This window comes from Bombus terrestris, chromosome 16 (genome assembly GCF_910591885.1).
Source record: "Bombus terrestris chromosome 16, iyBomTerr1.2, whole genome shotgun sequence".
NCBI classification, from domain to species: Eukaryota; Metazoa; Arthropoda; class Insecta; order Hymenoptera; family Apidae; genus Bombus; species Bombus terrestris.
The window spans coordinates 5415562-5436622 of NC_063284.1; the positions used below are offsets into that span (position 1 = coordinate 5415562).

General features: G+C 39.3%; 3 protein-coding genes and 1 long non-coding RNA gene across 7 annotated transcripts; 3 read left to right on the top strand and 1 right to left on the bottom strand.

The window, feature by feature from the left end:
* The first annotated feature begins 18 nt into the window (after positions 1 to 18).
* On the top strand, positions 19 to 3663 carry LOC100648464 (ran-binding protein 3). Of its 2 annotated transcripts, none has more exons than XM_048413506.1 (5): positions 19 to 357; positions 646 to 692; positions 942 to 1034; positions 1281 to 2128; positions 2203 to 3663. In XM_048413506.1, the coding sequence occupies exons 2-5, from the start codon at positions 677 to 679 to the stop codon at positions 2512 to 2514; spliced, it is 1269 nt and encodes a 422-aa protein (XP_048269463.1). In that variant the 5' UTR covers positions 19 to 357; positions 646 to 676; the 3' UTR covers positions 2515 to 3663. The 2 variants fall into 2 exon arrangements, with proteins under 2 accessions (XP_048269463.1, XP_012173042.2); XM_012317652.3 differs by having other exon boundaries at positions 21 to 357; positions 1278 to 2128.
* Positions 2700 to 10856, bottom strand: LOC110119990. 3 transcript variants are annotated; one of them, XR_007226907.1, is made up of 7 exons: positions 10717 to 10856; positions 10313 to 10635; positions 8136 to 9521; positions 6048 to 8048; positions 5526 to 5632; positions 5147 to 5383; positions 2700 to 4548 (listed from the first exon to the last, which is right to left on the bottom strand). It is a non-coding gene; the product is annotated as an uncharacterized LOC110119990 (long non-coding RNA). The 3 variants fall into 3 exon arrangements; XR_007226908.1 differs by having other exon boundaries at positions 5160 to 5383; positions 6048 to 9521; XR_007226906.1 differs by having other exon boundaries at positions 6048 to 9521.
* LOC105666637 (calcium-independent protein kinase C) lies at positions 4542 to 6809 on the top strand. The gene is made up of 4 exons (XM_020867227.2): positions 4542 to 5293; positions 6013 to 6279; positions 6554 to 6585; positions 6670 to 6809. The coding sequence occupies exons 1-4, from the start codon at positions 5136 to 5138 to the stop codon at positions 6807 to 6809; spliced, it is 597 nt and encodes a 198-aa protein (XP_020722886.1). The 5' UTR covers positions 4542 to 5135.
* LOC100648579 lies at positions 8557 to 21048 on the top strand. The gene is made up of 6 exons (XM_003401871.4): positions 8557 to 8695; positions 10786 to 14459; positions 16380 to 16513; positions 17680 to 18174; positions 18390 to 18644; positions 18778 to 21048. The coding sequence occupies exons 1-6, from the start codon at positions 8613 to 8615 to the stop codon at positions 18982 to 18984; spliced, it is 4848 nt and encodes a 1615-aa protein (XP_003401919.2). The 5' UTR covers positions 8557 to 8612; the 3' UTR covers positions 18985 to 21048.
* The last annotated feature ends 13 nt before the right edge of the window (positions 21049 to 21061 follow it).

A 21061-nucleotide genomic window follows, 5' to 3' on the forward strand; every position in this document is an offset into this window, starting at 1 on the left:
CGTTTCGTAAAAAGCAAAGCTATTTTTAGATGAAATTGGAAGGTCGATGTTGAAATGTTCTCGGTGGTTCCCATCTTCTTCGATTATGGTTTAAATATATATACAAATCGTTAAGAATATCTTATGAAGTCTAAAAAAGAGGAGGATAAACAATATATGAATATGTAATAGACTGTGGATTTTTGTGCATTTATTTGAAGGTGCAAGATCCACATAATGCATGTAATGCAAAAATATACATATAAAATATTCAAAGTAGAGCGTTTATTATGATATGTAGTAGATGAATTTCTTTAATTGTACTCATAAAAATCCACAGTTTAGTAATAAACTAGAATTGAGGACCAGTCAATGAATGTAAGTAATCAATAAATTGTTTCTTTAGTACTAATATTTTGGATTGTATTTTTAGTTAATTGTATCTTGCAATGACGTCATTTAGTCAACTTTTGCTAATTTAAATAAAACAGAAGTTATATAATGATTAGATATTATGACGTTTTTACGTTTGAAAGAAGAAAAATTTAATGATATTGATATTATTACTACGTAAAATATATAACTGTATATACACATATATATGAATCTGTGTATGGATTATATGTAGTAGAGAATATTTTTTTATCTTCTAATGGATATGGCTAGATGGCGACACTTGACCACTTCCACGTAAAAAATGGCGGACTGCAAGGGTGCGTTTTGTGATTCTTTTCCTATACAGTAAATTAACGATAAATTCTGCACGATTATGTAAATTATAATAATTGAAAATTCATAGAAAATCATCGTTTTTTTTTTATCCATGTTATTCTTCTTTGAATCCTAAGTATTTCTGTATCTTCCTTTTTCGGCAATATTTACTCTCTAGAGCGTTACAACAGATTGAGGAAATAATTTTGTTTGACAATCATGTTAACTATCTGTTTTTGAATTTCATGTAGAGAATAAAGAAGAGACGAATCGACCATCCTATGTTTTAAAGGTAGATCCACCACAAGAGTCACCGGGGGATTCACCTGAAAATTCCAACAGTGGTAAATACGCAGTGTTATTTTTTGTTCCACATGCGTAACTTTATCATCGGTTTTTTCTATGATATTTACATACAATTGCTATATTTGATATATTTTCGTTATCTCGCTACAATGTAGCATAATTTCTGACCAGTCTCAATAACTTTTGTTGGAAACCATATAGGTTATGAAAAGTATAGGTGAAAGTATTACCTGCATGTAATAATTTATGACTAGTAGTTTATGAAATCTGAATTGTTTCAGAAGAAATGGAGAGTTCATCGACAAAAAATAATACCCAGGAATCACCCTCGAGTTCTAACAAGCCAGTTTTAGCTGCGTCAAAGTTTAGAACAACGTTTGGGTGTAGTGATTCCATCAAGAACGTAGTTGAGGAAAGAAGGTCATCCACGTTGTGGCCCTCTCAATTGAGCACAGTGACAAACAGTCAGCCTACTACTAAAGTATATCTACAACCAGCTAAGTTTCAGAATCCATTTGCAAAAGTCACAGATTCATTATTAGATGAAAAGAATAAGGAAAAGGAAAATAATAAAACAGAAACAAAGGAAGATAAAAATGAAGAAAAGGATGATAAGAGTGAAAAGAAAAATGATAATAGTGAAATAGGAGAAACTAAAGGTGAAGTAACAGAAAGTAAAAGTGAAGTAAAAGAAGCTAAAAGGGAAGACAAGCCAATTGAGGAAGTGAAGCCCACCTTCCCGTTGCTAGGCACAAGCACAAAAGATAGTGTAAATACTATAATAACGCCTTGTGCATCAGAACCAAACTTTGTATTTGGTCAGAACTTACAGGAACGTGTTATGATCGCAAATGATGCAGAAAATTCCGACAAAACGGAAGACAAGGAGAAAAAGGAAAAAAAGGAGGAAAGCACAAATGCAAATGGTTCCACAGAGCTTCTTTTTTCCAGTGCGTCAGCAGCATGCCGTACTACTTCCAAATCAAGTCTAACATTAACCGAAGCTGCTCAAAAATTAGAAGAAGCAAACCGTGCTAATAAGAGGAAGTATAGTCAAATAACACCATTAACTGGTGAAGAAGGAGAAACAAATGTTCTTCAGATTAACTGTAAATTCTTCGCGTTTGATAAGGTTTGTATAAGAATTATTTTTGCTTTCAATTTTTCAGAATGATTCATTCACGATAAATTTCCGATTTTGTTCAGGCTACTAGCGGTTGGCAAGAAAGAGGTAGAGGTACTTTAAGGCTAAACGACCGCGATGAAGAATCTCGATTAGTGGGACGCACTGCAGGAACGCAGAGATTAATTATGAACACAAAAGTATGGCCAGGAATGATCGCGGAGCGAGCGGCACTTAAATCATTAAGACTAACGGCGATGGATGTTCAAGGAAGTATCAGAATCTTCATTATTCAAGCAGCGCCAAAGGAAGTGGAACAACTCCATGATTTGTTGGAAGAGCGGCTAATACGCGCACAGCTACGTCAACCCAAGAAATTAGCTACTGACCAGTGACAGTCGATCAGTCGTCCCTGCGAGCTGTTTGCTAGTTATCATCTAAATGTACGCGACGCAGAAGTTGCTAACACGTGAGAACAAGATTCGGGAAACTACGTCGAAGTTATCAGGCCCTATTTGTTTCTATAGTAATTCATACACAATAGAACTATGGCTATGATTCGCGCTTTTTCCCCTTGTGGAAGTTCTTAGACTTCGATGATATATCCCGTGGTGCACTAATGTTTGCAGACAAGCAAGAGGAGACAAAAAAGGCGAAAATACCAAGCCGAATTCTTTCTGGTATATATTTTCTAATCATTCCCAACCGATAATTCTTTTACACGAATTTCAAAGAGCGTTTTTTAAAAGGAACCGAGAAAACCACTGGCTAGGGAGTTTTGATAATAGCATAATACGAACACACATATACACATATACACAAACAAATCAGTCACGAAACCGTGTTGTACGCTTTGAAGAAGAACAGCGTTTTTAGTTTACAGTGATCAGTCTCTTTATAAGAATCATTTGGATTTTTATCGTAGCGATGTTCGTATCGATTTAGGTTTCTCTATTCCTTGTCCGCTATACATAAATATAAATATATAAATATTGTAGCTTTTAAGAAAATTAAGATTAGTTACATTATTTAAGATGTAGTTCCGCCGTAAGCGAAAGTAATAGCTCTACACATGTTTATCGACGAGATAACGTTGTGAGCCTGTTTGAAACATACATTACATAAGGTTCTATCACGAGCACATAATGTTCAGATTATTCCATGATCGAATCTGTAACTATTTGTATTTTACTTTAAATGTATATAGTACCGAAGAAAATTGGACAATTTCCTCGCGGTATTTCAAAGGCTGTGTATAAAACGGCTTCTCTCTTTAATTTTCTGCTTAACGATATTTATCAATACGACAATCGCTCGTTTGTTCCACGAGGAGGAATGAGGGGAGTCAATCACGAAATTGCTCTTTAATGCAATGTGCAGTAATGGAACAGCAAAGATATTAATTAACGTAGAAAAAAATTCTATTCACGATACAAATAATGAGTAATTGTTTTTCTGTACTTGACATGTAAGGAAACGAACTCATTGTACACATCGTTAATTACACATCGAACAAATACATTCGTTTGCATAAAAAAAATCAATCGTTAGTGTGTGTTTCTTTTTTTATACTATTCAAACTTATTTAAAAAAAAAGCAACCAGAGTCAAGCTTGTCTGAAATGTACAAGTTTTTTCTTATATATTACATGGATCTATTTTTTTAACCTGTCCAGAAGTTTTTCTGGAATCCATTCGCTTTTCCAGGCTGGAAAACGCGCCGGATAGCGCATTCTAATATTTCCCGCGCGCGGCGCTACTCGACTCGATGGCGGGCGGTATTCAACAGGCTGATATTTATAGATTCGAGAGTTTCGTGCAAAGCTACACAACGTTTTAGGCGTCAAAATCCAGTTCCTATGTTCATCAACATCCACGCGATGATCCATAGTTTTCAATTTGATCGTATGTATTCTATAAATTACAGCAATCAGTAGTCGTTATTTTCAGAAAACGAAAGAGACTTACTAAAGTACAGCATTCAAATATCGTGTGGAGTCAATCAAACCGTGTAGCTGACGTTTGAATATCGTTAATACTACTTTTGTTCGCGACACATTCTTGTTGAAACGATGTATCACATCGGCACGTTAAGAAGAGGAAATTGAAAAGAAGAGACATCTTCCACTTCCATAGTCGATGTACCGTTTCCTTTCACGAGTATTAGTCATACATCCATTTGATCAAAAACGTGTGATCTTTCCAAGGGTGAGAAGAGTGAGACTGAAGAAGAGACTCGGTGTCTTCTAACCTTTTCCTTCAAAAATTTCTGTTTTATTATAACCTCAGGGATTTTCCTTCTCGCTTGGAAGCCATATTTTTTTAATTATAATTGTAGCTCTTATTATTATTATTATTATTATTTGGTGCACAAAGATCGAAAACGTTGAAATCAGTGGTAAGTGAACAGTGGTGAAGGTGACATCGAACCTGAAAAAGTTAATCAACTGTCAGAACTTATTCAGACGAGTAACGATACCGTTAATACAATTAAAATGGCCAATTAAGGAGTCCAGTGTAATCCTCAATAAAGGAGATGATCGAGATTTAGAAGATTTAATGGTTATGCTTCGTTTCTTTCTGACTTGACTTATCAAGGTCACAATTCCTCTGATGACCCATTTCTTTAGTCGAGAACAGTCTATTATAATTTCACTAACAATGTGACGTGTTCTGCCCGCTATTTCTTCGCGAAGGTAGAGTCAGTAGGTTCTAATCGATTGGAAGTGACCGATGCCTTGTTCGTGGCGGACAGAAAGGAAAATGTTGCTGGCCGATGGACGAGAATTCTTCTGGCATTACGCGGCCAAGTGCCCCGGAATTCGAGCGTCACGAGGCGGGAAACTAAAAAGATAGCATCGACGATCGAGCACGCGGTGATTCAGGTACTGATTCGTGAACGTTTAGCATGTTACTAGTGTTATTTTTCGACGTCGAAGCATTTGAATGAATTGTCATCAATGACAAAAGAGTTAGCGTGGACAGAAGGCAAAGAGAGTAAGTAGGTGAATAGGAAAATGATGTTCACCGGTGGTGCTCACGCGAAGAGGCGCAACGCAGGCGGTGGTTCAGGCCGGAAGTCCTCCGCGGACCGTAGAAGCCCGCGAGCTGGAAGAAGTCCGCAGGCTCGTAGGAGTCCGCAGGCACGCGTGGGCGCGGAAGGATACACTTACAGGTGAGCCATTCGGTAGGTAAAGCTTGTTGAATGTTCCATGACTGTTCGATGTTATCTTCTGTTGTTAATCAATCCCTCCAGATAAAATACCTGCAATTAACTGATAGTTAAATAGATTTCACAATTTTACACTGTTTTAATAGAAGATATTTAATCAGATTGTCTTTTGGAAACAAAATTTTCATATGAAATACTTTAGTTCAGATATACAAATTTTAGAAGCTTGAATTACCTTCGTATGAAAATTTAATTGATTTAGAATTAGCATTGGCAAATTGCAAGTTTACACTTCCAAATTCACAAGCGAAGTTTAGAATACAACTGAAATAACTAGAATATCTGTAATAAAAATGTTACAATGTTTACTACAGAGTTTACTACAGAGCACAGTAAGATCTGCCACTAGAACAGCCGCTATTCGAATCTCGTCGACCGCAATAAATTTTTCATTAAATATTTCACTTTAATCCATCGAGGTAACTTCGTGTTAAAATTTCCACGTTCAAAATGAACATTAGCAACTTTAATTACAAGCCTACAATTGAATCAACAAACACTAAAGGAAAATAAAAGTCAAATCCTTTTAATGGCTCTTTAAAAGATTTTGAAGAGAGAAATACGAGTTTATAGCATCCAATTAAATTTTGCCTTCATTGAAAGATACGCGTGTAAAAGCAATAATCGAAAGACATAAGGAAAATGGCGTGATACGGTTTCAGAACCAGAATTCCAGTACTAAATCCAACGGACCTACCGCCGACAACGTCCACAGGGAAAACATATGTATATAAAACCAGGGTTCCCCGACGGGATATCGCGGCTGCATCTGTGTCCCCTGCACGCGAGAAAAACAACATTGGTGGAGCAATTACGAAAAGAAGAGGAGCAGTGAAACATAACAAGGTGCACGTGGTTCGAGGTCACAAACTAGTTGCAAAATTCTTCAGACAACCGACCTTCTGCGCCTTTTGCAAGGATTTCCTTTGGTAAAGTTTTTAAAACATAAATGAAACAAATATGTCTTGAGGAAACAAAGCAGCCACAAACACACGTTTTATCGAGAACATTCGCTCTCAGACAGCGTAGTAATAATCGAAGAGTTTCGATTTATCGTAAAAGACGGCTGCTTTGACGATGTACGTGCGGACATCTAAAAATAGTTTGCACTGTGCCGTTCGGCATATCACTCAAGTATCGGCCAGCGGTTTCCTCAAGTACGGCGTATTTTCCAATTAATCTGCGATGTGCTCTTTGTCGCAGGGGATTCGGAAAGCAAGGGTATCAATGCCAAGGTAAATATTATATCCCAGACAGTACTTTTTCTGACTGTACCGGCCACGTTGTACCTCTATTAATATTCCATTCCTGCGTTTCAGCCTGCCAAACAGCGGTGCACAAGAAGTGCCATGATAAATTATTAACCAAGTGCCCGGAAAGTGGCAGGGAGTCCGAAAACACGATAGTAAGTGGATCCGCTTTATACAACTTCACCGTACAAGCGACAAATCTTCTTTAGGATTTATGAGAATAATTGATATTCGTTTGTCAATTTCCTTTGATGAGAATCAGTGGTGTTTTTTGGTAAAAGTTCAATGTATATCTCGAGGAAACTATGTTTGTTTATTTGCTTAATGATGTATAGATCATCCATGACCATGGAAAACAACACTGTTCCTAATGTTGTCTTGTATGCTAAAATTTATATCTATTTCTAAACGTCGAGAATCCGTGTGCAAACGTTTGCTCATGATGCAACGGTAAATTCTACCAAATACCGAATATTTTCAGACATATAATTTTCCAGTAATTTAAAACCCGAAATCCAAATTTGTGTCCCTGAAAACAGATCTAATTATATATATGTGTTTTCTTTTTTGTAGTAAGGACACTGAAATTTTGTGAAAGTATCTGATATCTATTTTTATAAAAAGCGGTTATGTGTTATTTCTGGTAGCCCACACTGCATCTGTTTATGCTATTTGTTCAAAGTAACGCAACATCTAATCTTACACAGAATCGTTCTAATTTTGTTAATACTTGTTCGATGGCAGTACTTGAGGGAGCGTTTCAAGGTAGATGTGCCTCACAGGTTTCGTCCTTATACGTTCATGTCACCGACCTTTTGTGATCATTGCGGTTCCATGTTGTATGGTTTTTTTCGACAAGGTCTCAGATGCGACGGTAAGTAAGATTTAAGCCAAAGAATTTTCATGAAAACAATCATCTTGTACATATGTATATCCTTTTCACCTTGATGCACCTTATGTTTAAGTTTCACCATGATAGCAATTTAAATTTGTATCACGGGTTTTGTAAAATTGAACTTCTAAAGTAAATTTTGAAACTAAAGTTAGTTGCAGAATTGACTTGAAATAGAATTCGTTGCCATTCGTTGGCTATTTCTAAGTTTCCCTGAACAAGTAACAATAGGCACCGAGGAAGGAAACATTTGGCGCGGGTCTCGATAGCCGAATACAAAACAACGCGAATCCGTGGCTCCGCTGACACATTGCGCGTTTTACACGGCTGCAGAGACAACGACGCGAAATTCGTCGCCTGGCAATTTGACGTGCATGTTATACCGCGAGCCTCACGATGCATGATTGCGCGTCTTTCGGTATTCTTCACGACTTTCATCAATGTTGTTCTTGTGTTTTTAACAGCATGATAGTGACGAGTGATTTTAACCAATATACGTTTTACCAAAATTTCTGTCAACAATTCTTTACGTTGTATTCGAGTCCTTGTCAATTTTCTGAAACGGAAACATTCACCGTTAAAATTTAAAAAAATTCGTATTATCGTGTTCGATCATAGAAAAACAATAATCGTCCTCTTTTACCATTTTTATGTCTCTTTACGTTAGTAAAATGCCTCGCGGTGTTCATCATAGGAACGCATGGGAAAAGGCTTGTTACATCAGGTTTGACAATCGGTTGATACGATTCAATTCTGGTCCTGACAATGAGTCACGTAAACGCTACAACACGGAAAATATTTGTAGAAAAGCAATGAGACGTTGTACGGGTTATTACAGTCCAGCTAGTATAGTTAGACGCTAGGAAGCCACATATACTAGACTTCTATTATTACACTGGGTCGCTGGCTTAGACTCAGTCGGTGTTGGCTCCCTGAACCGTGAGAACGGCTCGTCGAACACCTGAGAACGCGTTCGCCGGCGATCCGTGCCGCACTCAGTCGTCTTCGAGAGCGTCGAACCGCTCGTGCTCACTGTTCGCGCCTCCCGTTTGTGCTTCCTCTTCGAATTCCAACCCTTCGACGATTGTACGCGTAAATCTGTTGGATAATCATCGCCACGATGCCCTACTACGGAGACAGTTTGCCCTATTACTATGGGGGACCCTTCTCTAATCACAGTTCATTGATGACCGGTGCTCCACGGTAAGCTTTCTCTTCATCCAATTATTTTCCTTTCCTCTTAGCCCTCCTAAGATACCCTGTATACTATATTTCTTTATTTTCATGCAAAAGATACCTCCATTGATTTTTGATTATTTGTTTTGCTGCCAGAGATATTTCTTGCGTTTCATCATGAAAGAGTTCTCCTTTTTACAAATTTTGATTTTTTCTCTTTTTCACTCTATCTTAAGCTGTTTACATTTGATTTTCATCGCCTTCTTTAGTTCCTCTTCACAACATGTGTTCTTCATTGTATCAATTTTTCTTCTTTTACGTCTAAATAAAATGACATGACAGACACTGTTTCTTATTGTTATGTCTTACAAGTATACGTATACTATTTCTCATTGGGCGTTTTGTTTAGTTCATCGTCTTTTACACTACAATTAAAGAGATTTTTCTTTTTCGAACAAAGGACTTTCTCGGAATACCGGTCATTTTGTACCATCCTCTGGCAAACACACACTTCGATTTTGATTATTCCGCTGCATTTGTTCGTCCCGTTTGCCCCGATCGTCCATCTAATCCAAGCGAAAATAGCGTTCCACGAAGCGGTTCCTTTCTTCGCTTTCTTTCCCCGCTTTTCCTTCGCGGACCATTATTCTTGGTCGCGGAGTGACGTTCGTCGTCGCGGAGGCTTCTCTGGTGGTTAGTTACGTGAATGCGCGAGGAGCAATAAAGAAGCCAACCAAAATAGCAAGCTCATTTCCCAATTTTCCTTTGAGTAAGCCAATGGAAAATGGAAGGAAAATTCCATAGATCGGAATATGCTGGTGCAGCAGACGCGAAATTCTACGCACACGATACTCTGCAATCAGAATAACTCTGTTAGAATGTTACTCGGAATTCTGACAAACGATAAATACGACAGACGATCTGTCAAATCTCAAAGCTATTAGTAAAACGCGAGATGGCAATTAATTGATTAGTCCGCGGATTGGTGTAAATCAAAATCAGGATCAGCAGGAGTAGCGGGCTCATCGAAAATATTAGCCTTTAAAAATAGCCAAGTGTCTGGACGTGTAGTTTCCACGTGATAAAACTCCGTCGCACTCGTTGCATTGCCAAAAAATCCTCTAGTAAAATCCGCAATTACGTTATCTTTTTTATAACACTATAAGGTTTAATGTAAACGTTGGTAAATAATGTGCAAGGAATAAAATTATTGTTCTTACATAAATGGAAAATCGTTATAAGTAACGATTAATATTAATATGCTGAGTATTAGTAAATAGAATTTTTAGTTATAAAACAATAATTAAGAGAGATTTCTTCCTTTTTGAATTTTTTGAGCAACTTACAAAATTAATGCAACAAAAATATTAAACAATTTAAATCAATATCTTACGTACAGCGTATTTTTTAAATAGGAAATTATTTAGATGAATGTAAAAATGATCAGAAAATATAATTGGAAAATTGTTTATCTAAATAAGGTATGTTATACCAAAGACAATAGCTTAAAATTTGTAGAGGAGTGACTGGTGAAAAACCTGACGAGAGGTTTCAATCGCCTTTCGTGATTAATATCGGTCAGTAGAAGCATATGTGCGCTCAATTACTACTTGTTTGTCATCGTGTAACTGTTCAAATACGTACAACTGATTCATGAATCGAAATCTGTCAATCATTCGTGACCATGGCCGAAGCCAAATTCAGAGGCAACGCGCGTAACAAGTGTTCACGATACGCTTTCCATCCCTGCAATGTAATGCATCGCGAGAAGAAGCTTCTGGTATTGAGACCATGCAATCGGAAGCTTATCAGGTCAGGTGCGAAACAATTGCGCGACACAAAAATTGCCGAGTCTTCTTAAACATTATGTAACTGTCCAAACAACGATTTGCTATTTTTCAGTCAACCTTCCTTACGATAAAAATTATTTTTACCAGCTTAGCATACTTTCTTCGTGTTTGACTCATCTATAAACAAACGATACGCTATATTCAGGCTCTTTCTATTCCAAATTCAAGGTCTTTGAATGTTATTATTTAAAAAAATACCAAAGAAAAACTGCCAGAGAAGCATCCACGTTGCCTAGCAACCAGAATTTCATGAAGTTATTCGCGTAGACCGCTCCATTCGCCGCTGTCCCGATACTCGCCACATCTGTCGACCATCTCTGAGTCCCCACTGTCCACTCTGCGTCGTTATTCTCCCGCGTCAGTGCCCAGCCGGCCTAGACGCGTCATCGATACCGCGGACATCGACGTCTCGACACCGAGGACCCTGACTCAGGAGAGTAGCCATCAAAGAAATCGTCTACGTCGTGACAGACCCACGATCAAAATCAGAAGCCAAGCCTTGAAAGATAATCCTGCTCTGAGACAACATAACGAGAGGCATGAGAAGTCTGTGGGTGAATTATTGGTCGAGAAGTTCTTGATCAAGGACAAGAAACTCGACGAAGCGGAGAAACGTTTGCAGTTGTTCCATCAAGTCAGTTTGGAAACGGAAGAAGACGAAGAGGGTCAAGATCTGCAACAGATAAAGAATAAAATTATTAGAAGATTCACGAGGAGAAGATCATCGGCGGATATACAGTTGGATCCTGAACAGATAGAAAGAGAGGTAACTTACGCTCAAGTTCAGGCAAAGGTATTGGATACTCTGGTCGCTGAAGAACAAGCTGAGATCGAAAACGAGGTTCGTAGAGGGACTTTGATTAAGAAAGGGGCTCCTGGAGGACCAAGGACCGTTCATATCTTCTGCAGGAGCGTTGATGGAGAGCCTGGCTCCCAAGATGAGGAGGAAGCTACGTCGCAGAAGGTGAGGAAAACCTTAAAAAAGGTGAAAAAGAAAAAGAAAACTACCGAAAAGCCGTCACCGCCTGAGGGAGGTGAAAATTTAAGGGAACGTACGCCTAGTACCTCCAGCGATGCCTCTGCGGATGTCCAAACAAGTGAGAATGACGAGGAAAAAGTTCGAAAGCGCTCGAGGCCGCAGATGTTCAAGGTCGAAGCCAGCAACAGTGTCGGAGACTTTTCTACCATTTGGGTGAACAGTAGTCCCGTGGAACAGTTCAGGGAAAGCGTGAAAATTCCCGTGCCTAAAAAATTACTTACACGGAAGACGGACAGGCGTGAGGATGAAGAAGAATCTGAAACGGAAATCGTGTTACCCGTGAAGAAACCCTATATAAAGGATACTTCGAGAAACAGCGTGTATTTCACGGTGAAGACGCCACCGGAGACTCTAAGAAATGATCCTCTGAAAAAATTAGAAACTATTACCAACGGATTGAAACCAGAAAAAACGTCAGAGTCTCTTACAGACAAAAAAATTAATCAGATCTTACCTGTAGATGTCACAGAAGAGGTTAAGAAAACGCCAAAGTATTCTAAAGAAAAAATACTTCATCAGATGTCATCTGAAAATGTCAAAGAAGAGAATAAGGATACGAACCAAAAGACATCCTCCAAGGATAAAATCTTGCCAAAAGAGAAGAAAGAGGTAATACAGAAAAAAGCCATTGAAATTCCCAAGCAGAAGAAATTAGAATTTCTAGATAAAAAGGTTCCAGAGTTTCCAGTATCCTCTGTCGTCTCTGTTGCGAAGAAGGAGGAATTATTAGAATCCAAGATCTACGATGATCCCATGACCGCAAGGGTTGATGAGAACAACGTGACGTTAAGCGTTGAGCCGTTGGCGAGTGAGAGCAGCGCCAGCGAAGCGCTTCCATCGGCTGCGGACAGGCTGCCAAAAGCGTCTAAAATTAATACGGATGAAAATAATGCCGTAGAAGCGCCAAAGTGTACGTTACGAGAACGGCAGTACCTGGCAAAACCGACGAAAGCCGAACGCGACGAAGACGTCGTATCTTCGGGAAAGAAGGTGAACAAAGCTGTGACCTTGAAGAACGCCTCCAAAGTAGGTGTTTCTACTGAAGAGTCGAACGTAGATCATCTTGAACAGTCCTTGAAAGAAGATAATCTATTAACGAAGACTTCCTCTCCCCTTGACGATGCAAATAACAACCTCGTGATTAAAACGACCTTGTCAGAGGGTCTCAAAGGTGACACGCAAAAATCAGAAGGTTCGAGAAAAGTCGCTGAAAAGATAGGAAAGCATATAGTAGAGGATGACAAGGACAACAAAGTGAATGGATCGAGTGTTGAAAAGATGGTAAAGAAAGGTGTCGAAGAAGTTTCAAGATTGCCCTTCAAGGTGCCAACGAAGAAGACTGAGAGTAACAGAATAGAAAACAAAGCGGAGGCAAAAGCCAATTTGCAGAGTGCAACAAAGACTGAGACGCAAACAAACAAAGAGCCCAAGATCCCGTGGAGAACTAAACTTTCCAAGGTCGATACTCCTGGCGAGAGCAGTGTTGCTTTAGACAGAAGTATCAGTGTGGATTCTACGCCTGTTTCAACCAAAGAACAGATAGATCCAAATGCTTTAAAACAGTCTATATCCGTCGACGAAAATTTGATGATCAAAATGCCTTTACAGAAACCAACGGTAATTGGAGAGATTGGAAGCTTATCTAAAAGCACGTCCACGGAATCTATAGATTTCTGGAGCGAGATTAAGGGACCGGAGAGTCCTAAAGTGACGAAAGTGACCAACAAGGGATTCAATTTCGCTGGTTCCAAGAGTTCGGAGCCAGGTCAGGCGGTCGAGGACCTCGGCAGCGGGCAGCTGGACAAGAAAAAAGAGACTGATCCTAAAATAAGCGTCGCCACTCCGCCAACCGAGTTCAGTAATATCGCCGTAATCGAGGAGGAGCGGAAGACTGAGGAGGAGTCGTCGAAATTCAAGACTGAACAGACAATATCCAGCACTGGAACGCTTTCAACTACTTCAGAAAAGTCAGACTTTGATAAAGGTGATTCCACTCCTAAGAAAAGATTAAAGAAGAAGAAGAACCTATCTATAACAATCGACCAAGATGCGTACTCGACCGTGAAGAAGGCTCCTTTCAAGAGAGAAGACTCTCGGTCATCGACTATTTCTTTTAAATCCATGACGAACACTCCTGATACCACTGTTCCGGGTTCCGAAGTCTCCACACCGACCGCTGAGATTCCTGTGCCTGTAATAAACATCGAGGAAACACCCACCCCGACTAGATCCGGTTCTCAGGTTCTGTATGAAGAGGACGAGCCCAAGACACCGACCAACGAATACCAAGAGATTGAAATATTGACAATGTCCAAGTGGAACAATCACAGTGACCTTTCTAACGTCAACGAAGAGAAAGATATTATTTCAGTGCCCTCCAAGGAAGCCAAGGCGACTTGCAGTCCAGAAGATACTCCAGAGTCCTCTAAAAAGAAAAAGGTGGTTAGAAAAAAGAAATCTTCTACGATCAAGAAAAGTTCTACTAAGAAAGAGAGTAGCAAAGACAACAAGGGATCCAAGAAGAGTTCTACCAAGAAAAGTTCTGCCAAGAGTCAGGAAGCCTTGAAAACTTCAGAAGTAAAGAATACCGCCAAACCTAATCCCAAAAATAATACACCTACTCAGAAACCCATAGATCTCATTAGGATGTTTTACACGACTCCATCGGCGTTGTTAACTGCTACACCCAGAGACTTGTCTAAGGTTCGTCGAGCCAAGATTAAGAGGAAAAAGCATCACTCCAGGACGCCATCTGTGAGCAGTGACAGTACCGGAAGTACCACTAGTACGGCAACCACGGAAAGCAGTGGATCCACGTGTACGGATGATGACCCGGAGCACAAGAGGATGAATTCCACCAGGAGTAACGACTCTGGCTTCGACGGTTCGCCAAGGATATCGAGTACTTATTCTATAGTATTTTTGGATCGTTTGTTCTGTTAGTGTAGACAGATTGCACAATTTCGATTTTTTTCACGTTTGCCTTATCCCAGGATTCTGTTTAGTCGAACTGCCAGGAAGTTTGTTGCAGATTCGCAGAAATTTACCGTCTTGCCAGAGTGTGGGTGGTGTGTTTATGTTCAGAGGAATGTGCTGTTTTCAATATCTTTTTGATAACCATTGGCTTTTTGATTCATTTTACATAAACGTAAATATATTAAATTCGTTGAAAATATTAAAGCTAGTTCCTTAAGAATATGGCAGTTTGCTAACTTGTGACTAACAGATATTGTTTGTAACTATTCCGACTAATGTGTGATTCACTCTATTGCCTATAAGCTATTTTCTGCATGAAATTCTAGAGAGATACAAAGTCTTATGGTCAGGCTGTCAGAGTATCAGCAAACAATCAGCTGTTGCGTAACCGTTCCACATCCAGATACATTCTCTGATCCAACAGTATCACGTGTTCCTGTTACAAACGTGAAGCCAGTTCTTCGTCGTTATGTAAGGTCGTTGTCATAGAGTCAACGACACTATTTACCAGTCTGTTTACAGGAAGTATCGTAATTATTAAAATGGTCTCCACTAATTCTTCGTTGTCTCAATATCTCAATAAATAAATAAATATATATATTTATATATATATATAACTTTCTTAAATCTCGATATAGATACAATTAATTTGTCATAAATTTGTCAATTATTGTTTAGTACCTTGATTTAAAACTAATGCACATGGTTGTGCCCATAGTGGTTCTATTTATAAGATGTGGCGCGGTTTCATAACAATACTCTAGACTTTATAATGCAGTCGCGATTAGTTGATGCTGCAAACAAGAGTTTCGAGATAAATTTAGATGGACGATGGGTTTATTGGGTATCAGTAGTAGAAGAACCGCGAGAGACCTATGTTCTCGCATTAAATTACCTTTTTTCATACAAACAAGGTGCATCAAAGGTATTTTCTTATAAAATCAAACGAATAAGACCCAGAACGTTTAAAAATAGATTGTGATATGGCCTGTCACAAAAAGTGTGAGAAACTGACTGGAAATCTCTGTGGATTGAACCAAAAACTCGTGGCAGAAGCCTTGCAGGCGCTCAAGAAAGGTGAGTTACTTATTCCAACCCGCTAAAAGTAGGGATTAAAGGAAAAACTAAGATTTTTCAATGTTTGCTACTTTGGAAAAAATATTTCTCACTTTTTTCATATCTGATCTTAAGCATTGGCCGTACAGTCAGACTTGGCTGGTCCAAGAAGTGTATTCAGCTATGAGTTTGCCGCAATTCCACGTGGCTGTCATAAATCCATTCACTCTGACTAGAAAATAGTCTGGTAGACGATACCGTGATTCCGGCAATATGAAATTATACCGTGGTTAAATCGGTCTCTAGTGCTTATATCTATTATAATCTTTCTACCTGTCCCTTAATCGATCATTTATGTTGTGTTCCTCGTGTCCCGTTCGCGTCATAAAACGGTCAGTTCTATTTTTGGGAAATGCTAGTCGGCCAACATCCAGCGTGTTCATATGCCAAAGTCAGATCGATAATTAATTTGCTTATTAATCGAGATTTGACAAACATTTGAGCAACCAGACGTTCTTTGGCCCAGGAAGATCCCGGAAGAGAACCTAATACGATCGTTCTCTTTCTACAAATCTTGTCCAATAGTTACATGTTCCTGTTTACTTATTAGTAAGTATGTTTAAGATCTCAAACAGGCAATTTTTACGACCTGAGACTTTAAAAAGACATGCACTGCAAGTATTTCAATGTCGTTTGCCTTATGGATGCGAAAATAAGACTAACCATGACATTTATAAATTGCTCCAATCGGTAGATCGATTGATATATTATTTCTATTTTAATTTCACAGCACCGTCGCAGGCGTCGGACAACCAGAGGAATTCAGACTCTTCAGACCATTTCCCTAGTGGAAGGATTACGCCACCGGCCACCAATCTTCCAAGGTTCAAGAAGTACACCGTGACGGATTTCAATTTCCTAAAAGTGAGTTTGCTGCCCAAGGCGGTTCATCATTATAAGCGGTCGTTAACAGATTTTAGCCACGATCGTCGTGTTTACCGTGGCGCGTGCAACTCTCGGGCCTCTGCCAAGGTCCCGGCTGACGAAACGCCCAAATTATTCACTTCGAGATGATGGAAAGCTTCGTCTACGACGGATTATCTTTCTTCTATCAAAAACTTGCGTCAGTAACTTTCAGGGTTTTCTACATAAATCTGAAATAACAAGAATTGTTTAGATTCTAAATAACTTTATGAAATTTTGCAAAGGGAAGCATTTATATTTTTGTTATTAGAAAATTGAGATTGTTTAAACAAGGGAAATTTTAGGGGATTTTAGATTTTCTGCTCAATGAGTTGATTTGATACAGGCTTCTCCTAGATATTCGTAGATGTACCTACTTTACATAAAATATATGAGCTCCCTTGGCTCACCAGGATGAAAACCAATCGGTGTCACGTGTATACCTGTAACACGTGAACCCAACTTGATTGATTCACAAGGTGTCCTTGCAAAATGATCCAAGCTAGGAGGTGCGACGAACCTTCGACCTCCTAATCTAGGCTCGATCCAATGCCATCACGATGTTAAAAAGCTTTAAATCTCCTCGACAGTGAAGAGTTTCTTATGCATAAATTTTAGGCATGAGATAGTTTAATATCTTGAAATATTTATATTGAAAGATAATAGGGTTTTATAGTCAGGTGACTTATCAGTGAGTAAATTTATAGAGAAGAAAGTTTAAAACGAATTTAATTTTGCGAAGGACCTCACGCAAATAGACTCACCTAAATTAGCTGCACGCAACGAATTATTTTTAACGAGTCCGAGGCACTCTCACGTGCGACATTCTCGCTTTAGACGCATGAACTTTCCACCGTGTGCCATTTTCACTCTATCAGACCTGGATTTCCACCTGGTAACAGAACCTTGCCTCACTTTTGACCACTACAGTCATTTCATAAGAATCACTCCCGGTGGATATTTCATTCATATCTAATCCCAAGTTAGATCCTTTCCAATAATACGATACGTTAATCAATGAATTTTGAGACGTAAAGGATTTGAAAATACAAATTAAAAAATTCCTAAAATTGATTTTCTTAAAAAAAAAAAACGCAGAAGTTATAACGTTTGTTATTTTTCTTTAGGTCCTGGGAAAAGGCAGTTTTGGCAAAGTGTTGTTAGCCGAACTCCGAGGCACTGAGTGTGTATACGCAGTAAAGTGCCTGAAGAAGGACGTAGTTCTTGAAGACGACGACGTAGAGTGTACCTTAATCGAAAGAAAAGTCCTGACTCTAGCTACGAGGCACCCATACCTCTGTCACCTGTTTTGCACCTTTCAGACAGACTCCCATTTGTTCTTCGTAATGGAATACCTGAACGGCGGTGACTTGATGTTTCATATTCAAAAGTCAGGTCGTTTCCCAGAACCAAGAGCTCGATTCTACGCAGCTGAGATTTGGTCTGGCTTAAATTTCTTGCACAAGAAAGGAATAGTGTACAGAGACTTGAAATTAGACAATGTGCTGCTTGATTTCGACGGGCATATTAGGATAGCTGATTTTGGCATGTGCAAGCTGCAAATTTTTCTCGACAGAACCGCCGACACCTTCTGTGGAACGCCTGATTACATGGCTCCCGAGGTAAAAGAAGACGACAAACGTAATAAAAAGTATTCTTTGTGTAATAGAATCATTTTTCTCTTACCAAATAGCACGAGCGAGCTATTTAATTTAATTGGAATTATTGGCTGTCGAAGGAATCCAAGTTCCAAAATTAAGACACTAAAAGCGACGCTCAAAGAGCCGCGATTCGTTGGTCTCTTTAAGTTAACCAACTGACTGTTTCCGCATTGCAGATCATAAAGGGACTGAAATACAATCAGGCGGTAGACTGGTGGTCGTACGGCGTGCTTCTGTACGAGATGCTCACGGGACAGTCGCCATTCTCCGGCTGCGACGAGGATGAGCTATTTTGGAGTATATGCAACGAAAGACCGTTTATACCTCGTTACCTGAGCCAAGATTCCAGCGACATATTGGTCGCCCTTCTGGAAAAAGACTCTGGGAAAAGGCTTCCTGGTCACGAAATTGCGCTGCACTCTTTCTTCCAAGTAATTAATCTTGTAGAATCTATTTACGGACTGGTCTCCATTCACGAACACAGACGAAGACCATTCTGTGCAATTGAAACTTCTCATATGATCTGTGAATTTCATAAAACAATTAATACGTTCATTTCTCCAGCAATTGCCATGGGATAGATTAGAAAGGAGGCAACTGGAACCACCTTTCAAGCCAGCCCTGGAGCATACTTTAGATACGAAGTACTTTGACACAGCATTCACTGCTGAAAGACCACGACTGACTCCTGTACCTGAACAGATCCTCACCTCCATGGACCAGGGCGTCTTCCGTGGGTTTTCCTATACAAACCCAAATGCAACAGACTGAAGAAACTATCAGAGACGTGCCACGACTTCACAGATTCGCACGTTGGCGGTATTCAACGTGGTTCTTGTCTTACGATGTTAATGGTCTTGATGATCATTTGAAAGTTGATTCGAACGATAGAAGAGGTGCCTGCGCTCGTTTCTTGGCAAACGGAGAAAACTGAATGTTACTTTAGAGTCTATCAGGACGGACAATTGACTGAGTCTCGATGAAATCATCGAGGATGACGGCATTCGTCAGGGAAGATATTCTATGAGCGGTTCTAGCAAGGGTCAATATCTCTGAATCGCTCTCGATGATAAATGATAGGTTTTTATAACATAGAGGCCGCATTGCGTTTATAGGACACATAGATTAGCCATTCGTGGAACTTAAACGAGGTTCTAGTGTTTACAGAGTCAAGCTCGGCCTCGAGAAAACCGATTCATTCAATTGGATGTTATGTTTCGTTTTTTAAAGCGTTCTTTTTAAACAAAAATCGTGATGGACCGAAAGTTCTACTGACGTTGGCTACAATGACATTTCAAATAAAACAATAGATAACATGCCTTAAATTATAATTAACGTGATGAATAGCAAAATATTTTAGAAAGAAGATATCACGATCAGATAACCGGAAGATGCTCGCAGACCTCTAATTGCACCGCGTTCCAGCGTTTATTCTAAACCTCTAGCGTTACACCGCGGTCAGGTTATTAATACTCCGAGTGGCTCATTACTTTGGCCACGATAAATACTGTCTCGAGCGTCTTCCACCCACAGACGACTGCTCTCGCTCTTCCTGTCTTCCCTTTTTTTCATAAAAGGACCGCGTTTTCTTTTCGTTTTCGTCGTTCTTCGCCACCTTTACTTCATTTTCTTTCATGAATCCTACACCTTTCATGTCTCCTTCCTTTTTTCCATTTTTCCTCCACTCGTCGTTTTTTTCTATTTCTATCCTGTCTACCGTTCACGTCTATCTTTCTCTTCTCCATACGTTTCCTCGTGTTCCTTCTCGCTTTTCGGGTCGCACACTTGGCTCCGCACTGACTATACGCTAACTTTAGCACACGGTAGAATTGGCAAAGCACCACGATTCGGCAACGAAGTCGAGACACGTTGAAGAAGACTCCAGGACACTTCACATGGATGTCTGAAATACAATCAATTTAATTTTAATATACTTGTCCACATAATTTAACAAGGAAGATCGATTCTGACGTAATATTTAGTAGATATCGCATTAGTGATAATCATGAAAATGATATAGAGAGAGCCTAGAGTTAGGTAGAGGTCGATAGCAAAAGAAATGGAGAAAAAGCATTGGCTGATAGACCCATTAGCCGGTTAATTGATTCAATTGGATCATTCCGACACGGATGGTGAGTTAAGCGGTCGCACTTAATAATTAATTACTCTCTAAAGAACGTGGACATTGCTATCTTTAATTGAAACTTAAAATAAACTCGAAAGTCTGTTCTTATTTTAAAAGTCTAAATAAATGGACCTTTCTTTAAGATCGTAAGAATATCCAACCATCGTTAATGTATCGATTTGTGACCGGTAGTTTTTCGAATTTAAAAGGTATTTAACGAAGCCTGCAATGCAGATTACGTGGGAGCGAAAGGTCGAGAAATGAAGAACGATGGAAGGTGTACGCGCGCAGTTCCGCGAAGCGGAGATCGGATCAGTGAGGGTGGAAGGGGATGAATCGAAACGCTAAGCAGCTCGAGAAATTGAAACGAGGAAAGATTTAGAGAGGAAAGAGACGTCGTAGGAAGAGCCCGCAAAAACCGACCGACCGAGAGGATCGGTCAATGGACCCTGAATCCGCGGCCTCTTACTTTCTGCTCTTTGACCGACTGTTATAAACAGATTATTTCGAAAGTGTCGTTATTTAAATATTTTTTACTTACCTTCGAACAGGATTTTTAAAGCGCTCATAGCTGTCTGTAGTTTCGTTCATATAACGAATATTGTTAACAATCAACTATAGCGAGGATTTCTAATACCTTGACAAAGTTTTTCATGGTTTAGAAACGCTCGAGGTATCAAGTTTTGTATAAAATTAATACTAAAGGAAAAGTGTGTTCTCTGC

What these genes read in the sequence shown, in the direction of transcription:
- LOC100648464 (XM_012317652.3), top strand. An exon ending in ACCTGAAAATTCCAACAGTG is followed by an intron (nt 1,035 to 1,277) that starts GTAAATACGCAG and finishes GAATTGTTTCAG; the next exon opens with AAGAAATGGAGAGTTCATCG. An exon ending in AATTCTTCGCGTTTGATAAG is followed by an intron (nt 2,129 to 2,202) that starts GTTTGTATAAGA and finishes GATTTTGTTCAG; the next exon opens with GCTACTAGCGGTTGGCAAGA.
- LOC105666637 (XM_020867227.2), top strand. Translation starts at nt 5,136, where the DNA reads ATGATGTTCACCGGTGGTGCTCACGCGAAGAGGCGCAACGCAGGCGGT. An exon ending in TTTTGCAAGGATTTCCTTTG is followed by an intron (nt 6,280 to 6,553) that starts GTAAAGTTTTTA and finishes TCTTTGTCGCAG; the next exon opens with GGGATTCGGAAAGCAAGGGT. An exon ending in GCAAGGGTATCAATGCCAAG is followed by an intron (nt 6,586 to 6,669) that starts GTAAATATTATA and finishes CCTGCGTTTCAG; the next exon opens with CCTGCCAAACAGCGGTGCAC.
- LOC100648579 (XM_003401871.4), top strand. Translation starts at nt 8,613, where the DNA reads ATGCCCTACTACGGAGACAGTTTGCCCTATTACTATGGGGGACCCTTC. An exon ending in CGGATTTCAATTTCCTAAAA is followed by an intron (nt 16,514 to 17,679) that starts GTGAGTTTGCTG and finishes ATTTTTCTTTAG; the next exon opens with GTCCTGGGAAAAGGCAGTTT. An exon ending in CGCTGCACTCTTTCTTCCAA is followed by an intron (nt 18,645 to 18,777) that starts GTAATTAATCTT and finishes TCATTTCTCCAG; the next exon opens with CAATTGCCATGGGATAGATT.